Source organism: Podarcis erhardii, assembly GCF_964252035.2.
Source record: "Podarcis erhardii genome assembly, chromosome: 7".
In the NCBI taxonomy this organism is placed as follows: Eukaryota; Metazoa; Chordata; class Lepidosauria; order Squamata; family Lacertidae; genus Podarcis; species Podarcis erhardii.
Window position 1 is genome coordinate 79,021,685 of NC_138511.1, and position 6,000 is coordinate 79,027,684.

Sequence of the window (6,000 nt, forward strand, 5' to 3'; positions counted from 1 at the left end):
TCCGTTCTTCCAAAAGCACGCATTCACAGCCTCTCCGTCGAGCTGTGTATCTCAGGCAGAAGCGAAAGCAAATCTGCTCAGTGACACAGACTGTGACGCACTTCTCTGCCTCAAACTCCTCCCAGATACAGGACACCACGGAGTTTTAACCCTGTCAGTTCGAAACTGAAACACACCCCCTCTTGTCCTGCATCTGGGGACAATAGCCAACAGTGCTTTCCCCACACACAGACCCTCACAGAACTCCTCGGGCTTCTGGAAGGTCAATGGCTTTGTGAAACCATCAGCGAGGTTCTTGGTTGAGGGACAGTATTTCAGAGCAACTAGCCCCTCACGAACGCTCTGACACACATTCTGAAAACGTATGTCCAAATGTTTGGTCCTCGCCTTGAATTGCCCCGTCTCAGCCAATTTGAGGCACGGTTTATTGTCTTCATGCACCACAACGGGCAGACAATTTTCCCCACAGATTTCCTCGTCCAAACACATATAGAACTCCAGCTCTCTGCAAACCTCTGATAGCGCACTGAACTCAGCTTCAGTAGATGAAAGCGCTATGAGACTTTGCTTCCGGGACCTCCACCCAACTACTGAGTCCCCAAACTTCACCACTAGGCCTGACACTGACTTGCGGTCCAGAAGGTTAGCCCAATCCGAATCCACCCAAGCAGTCAGCTTGACATCGCCCTCAGCTGACATCTTAAGGCAAAAGTCTTTGGTATCCTGGGACTTCCAGGTTGGCGCCATCGCCGAATGGCGGACTCCCTCCGAGCTCCGGAGGGAGCCTGCTCGGCAGGGGCTGGGTCCTACCGCGCCGGTGATGCGGGGACCCTCAAAAACCATGGGCGCTGAAACCCATGGACATGGTGACTCGGCGGGCACCGTTTGCGCCCCCGACCCGCGAAGGAGCCTTTTTAAAGGCTACGGAGCGGGGGATGGGGGTGGTGTGGTGCTATGAGTCCTCCGCTTCCCCTGCCGAGCGAAGCCGCAAGCCATTTGATGGAGAGCGCTGACTTCTTCCATTGAAAATTTGGACTAAAAAGACAACAACCCGTGAGTAATTGGGAAATCGGTTTTAAAAGGAAAAAAAAAATTAAATTTGGAACGAGCGAGGGAGGTGCAAAAAGGAAGTCCGTCTCCCCCCTGTTGTAGAGGATTTAAAGCAAGGATTTGACAACTAAGATCGAGAGCTATTTTATATTGATAAAGTTATTAATTTCACGATGGAAAATTATAAGACTGTGCTGGAGGAGAAAAGTGGAACGTGTGAGCTAAAACGCAACCCCCCCGGGAACCGGGAGCGATCCGTGAGAGTGCCTGGTGAGGAGAAATAGAAGCTTTGACAGCTGTCAAAGGAGCTGTCAAAGTTGAAGAATAAAAAGAGAACTTTGCTACGAGGACATTGCCGGTTACATTTGTTACAATTTGATATAAATTGTTGAAAACAAGGGATAACAAGTTACTTTGACTGTTGGGTGTGATCTGGAAGGAAACTGAGTTACCATAATCCCTCTAGAGGGGCTGTGGGACACTACAAGTATTGCTGTACGCATGGAATTTGAATAGGACTTTTTATCTCCTGGGAAAACTGCAGAAATGGAACACTATTTTGTCTACAGAGGTCTCTACACTAAAGGAGACAATAGATTTATCCATTGAAGAATGGAAGGGACTTGACGTAAGGTTTTGTTCCTGAATAACAAAGCCTCTGTAGAGGAACTAGAAGCTTTTGGAATTAGAACATTTTTGCAGTGGAGCAGGAAAAGAAACCAGAGGAAAGTGAGGAGAGAGAACAACAAGAACAACAAGAATTGGACAAAGCTGGAAGTGGGAACATTTGGGACATCCAGATTTGAAAGGTCTAAAGAAATAAAATTGGAGTTTTACTCTTAAATATACAGTGGTGCCCCGCAAGACGAATGCCTCGCAAGACGAAAAACTCGCTAGACGAAAGGGTTCTCCGATTTTTTAGCGGCTTCGCAAGACGAATTTCCCTATGGGCATGCCTCGCAAGACGAAAATGTCTTGCGACTTTGTTTCCTTTGTCTTAAAACCGTTAAAACCAAGGGTGCTTTGCTTGAACAGCTGCAGTTGCGACTTGACTTCGAGGAGCAACTGTTAGCACGCGGTTTGGTAGCCTTTTCTCAGACTTTGCACATTTTTGAAGCTTTTCCAAAACTTTTCCAGAACTTCTTTTGCATCCATTTGGTAAGTTAAACTTTTAAAACTTTTTTGGGGGGGTTTGGATTTTGGGTTGGGGTGTTTGGGATTCAAGGACTTGGTGTTGGGGGGGGGTTAAGAGAATCTGGGAACTTGTGGGGGGTTTTTTGAATTTTTTTTTATTTTTTTGTGACCATTGGGCCATGTTGTTGTTTTTTTGAAAATTTTTCTGGGTTTGAATTTCTGTGTGCTGGGTGGCTGGGGGAACAGTTGGGGAGGTTTCTGCAGGAATCTGGGAGCTTGTGGGGAATTTTTTTGAATTTTTTCGATTTTCTGTGACCATTGGGCCATGTTGTTGTTTTTTTGAAAATTTTTCTGGGTTTGAATTTCTGTGTGCTGGGTGGCTGGGGGAACAGTTGGTGGGGTTTCTGCAGGAATCTGGGAGCTTGTGGGGAATTTTTTTATTTTTTTTTATTTTTTTGTGAGCATTGGGGCATGTTGTTGTTTTTTGAAAATTTTTCTGGGTTTGAATTTCTGTGTGCTGGGTGGCTGGAGGAACAGTTGGTGGGGTTTCTGCAAGAATCTGGGAGCTTGTGGGGAATTTTTTTTATTTTTTTTGTGACCATTGGGGCATGTTGTTTTTTTTTTTGAAAATTTTTCTGGGTTTGAATTTCTGTGTGCTGGTTGGCTGGGGGAACAGTTGGGGAGGGGTTTGCAGCAGTTGGGGAGGGGCTGGGGGAGCAGTTGGGTAGGGGTTTGCAATTTCCGCGTGGTGGGTGGGTTGGTGGATGGCTGGGGGAACAGTTGAGGTTTTTGAAGACTTTGGTGATTTTTTAAGCTTTTCCGAAACTTCTTCTGCAGCCATTTGAGGTTTCTGAAGACTTCGGTGATTGATTGTTGAAGCTTTACCAGAACTTCTTTTGCATCCATTTGGTAAGTTAAACTTTTAAAACTTTTTGGGGGGTTTGGATTTTGGGTTGGGGTGTTTGGGATTCAAGGACTTGGTGTTGGGGGGGGTTAAGAGAATCTGGGAACTTGTGGGGTTCTTTTTAATTTCTTTTAATTTTTTTGTGACCATTGGGGCATGTTGTTGTTTTTTGAAAATTTTTCTGGGTTTGAATTTCTGTGTGCTGGTTGGCTGGGGGAACAGTTGGGGAGGGGTTTGCAGCAGTTGGGGAGGGGCTGGGGGAGCAGTTGGGTAGGCGTTTGCAATTTCTGCGTGGTGGGTGGGTTGGTGGATGGCTAGGGGAACAGTTGAGGTTTTCGAAGACTTTGGTGATTTTTTAAGCTTTTCCAAAACTTCTTCTGCAGCCAGTTGAGGTTTCTGAAGACTTCGGTGATTGATTGTTTAAGCTTTTCCAGAACTTCTTTTGCATCCATTTGGTAAGTTAAACTTTTAAAACTTTTTGGGGGGTTTTTGGATTTTGGGTTGGGGTGTTCAAGGACTTGGTGGGATTCAAGGACTTGGTTCTGGGTTTTAATTTCTGTGTGGTGGGTGGCTGTGTGCTTTTGAATTTTTTGGATTTGAAGCACATCATTGTTTGTTTGTTTTCTTTTTCTGAGTTTACGAAGGAGCTGTGCTGCCATGGGACCCAAGAAGACTGTTGCTGCAGAGGCCGGCGAGAAGAAGAAGGAGAAGGTGACGCTGGAAATGAAGAAGGAGATCATCCGGAAGCACGACGGCGGAATGCATGTGACGGACCTCGCCAGGGAGTACAGCAGGAATCCATCGACCATCGGGACCATCCTGATGATGAGGGAGAAGATCATGGCGACTGATGCAGCCAAGGGAGTCACCAGGATCATGAAGAACCGGCCAGCTGTTCTGGAGGAGGTCGAGAAGTTGCTGATCATCTGGTTAGAAGAGAAGCAGCGTGCAGGGTACACAGTGACTGAGGCCGTCATTTGCGAGAAGGCCAAGGCCTTGCACGCAGACCTCGTCCAGGATCAGCCAGGAACCTCAGGCGAGCCAGAAGTCTTCAAGGCAAGCAGAGGTTGGTTTGACCGGTTCAAGGCAAGATCTGGAATCCACAGCGTAGTCAGGCATGGAGAGGCTGCCAGTTCTGATGTTCCTGTGGCTGAAGACTTTGCAGTGGAGTTCCTGCAGGTTGTGAAGACGGAGGGCTATGTTCCACAGCAGGTCTTCAAGTGTGACGAGAACGGGCTGTTTTGGAAGAGGATGCCCAAAAGGACTTTCATCACCCAGGAGGAGGCCAAGTTGCCTGGCCACAAGCCCATGAAGGACCGTCTGACCCTGCTCTTCTGTGCCAACGCAAGCGGCGACCTGAAGATCAAGCCCCTGCTGGTGTACCACTCAGAGAACCCACGGGCCTTCAAGAGACACAAGATCGACAAGGAGCAGCTGAGTGTCATGTGGCGATCCAACAGCAAGGCTTGGGTCACACGTGTGCTGTTTGTGGACTGGGTCAATCTTGCTTTTGGCCCTGCTGTCAAACAGTACCTGCTGGACAACAACCTGCCGCTGAAGGCTTTGCTTCTGATGGACAATGCTCCTGCTCATCCTAAAGGCCTTGAGGTGGACTTGTTGGAGGAGTTCAGCTTCATCAGCATCATGTTCCTGCCGCCTAACACCACGCCACTGCTCCAGCCGATGGATCAGCAGGTCATCGCCAATTTCAAGAAACTCTACACCAAGGAGCTTTTCAGGCGATGCTTCGAGGTGACTGACTGCACCACCATCACCCTGCGGGAATTCTGGAAGGACCACTTTGACATCATCACCTGCTTGAAGATGATCACCACGGCCTGGAATGGGATCAGCCAGAGAACTTTGAATTGCGCTTGGCGCAGCCTGTGGCCAGACTGTGTGGCACCAAGTGACTCTGATGCACCAGAGTCAACAGTGGTGCAGGACATTGTTGCCTTGGGGAGGACCATGGGACTGGAGGTCACAGAGGAGGACATCAGCGAGCTGGTGGAGGAGCACGACCACGAGCTGACCACCCAGGAGCTGGTCGAACTGCAGGCAGAGGCTGCGCAGGAGTGGGCCTCGCTGGAAGAGGAGGAAGCAACTGGGGAACGGCTGTCCTCCGAAAAACTGAGGGACATTTGCCAGAAGTGGAAGGAGGTGCAGACTTTTGCAGACCTTGGGAACAGTTATGATACAACGGTCATGTCGCCTTTCAGAGAGGTGCTGAAAAGACGGATGAAGCAGCAGACTATGGACAGGTTCTTCAGCAAGAAGCAAAGAGTGGTAGAGGAGCCTTCTTCGAGTGGTCCCCCAGAGTCTTAGAAAATGTACTGTACACTTTGTTGATTTTTAAATGTTTTTCTGTCATGTTTAGAAACTTAATTTATTTTTCCTTCAATTTTTGAGCTGATCTTTACAGTATGTGTGACTTTAAAGAGCAGTTAATAAACTCTTGTTGTACCAAATTTGGCTTTGTTTGGACTTTTTTTGACCATAGGAACGCATTAATTGATTTTCAATGCATTCCTATGGGAAACCGTGCTTCGCAAGACGAAAAATTCGCTAGACGAAAAAACTCGTGGAACGGATTAATTTTGTCTTGCGAGGCACCACTGTAGAGATCTGGATGGAAAAAATGGACCTTCTTGAGATAGAGTCCTTCCAAGATTGGATGTTCGAAATTAAAGACGACCAAAAAGATGGCAAAGACTATTAAAAAGACGGCAAAGTGGAGTTGTGAAGGATTTCGGCCTAGATGTGGGATCTCCAGGACGACAGCAGACATTGATGGACATTGGGGAACGCAACCGGGAAAGGGGGGAGGGAAATTTGGAATCCAAAGGGAGTAAAATTATACTTTATTTTTTATTTTTTTATTCTATTTTGTTCTGTATATTAAAGAGGGGAAC

At 47.4% G+C, this 6,000-nt stretch overlaps 1 protein-coding gene across 1 annotated transcript in view; it reads left to right on the plus strand.

Moving 5' to 3' along the window:
• Positions 1-5,776, plus strand: part of LOC309347213 (tigger transposable element-derived protein 1-like) — a gene marked incomplete at its 3' end in the record, with an annotated part of 68,109 nt that extends 62,333 nt beyond the window's left edge. Inside the window, exons 2-3 of the mRNA XM_081871553.1 lie at positions 4,999-5,349; positions 5,746-5,776. Coding sequence (XP_081727679.1) covers positions 4,999-5,349; positions 5,746-5,776 — 382 coding nt within the window. The remainder of the gene's footprint in view (positions 1-4,998; positions 5,350-5,745) is intronic.
• Between the last annotated feature and the right edge of the window lie 224 nt (positions 5,777-6,000).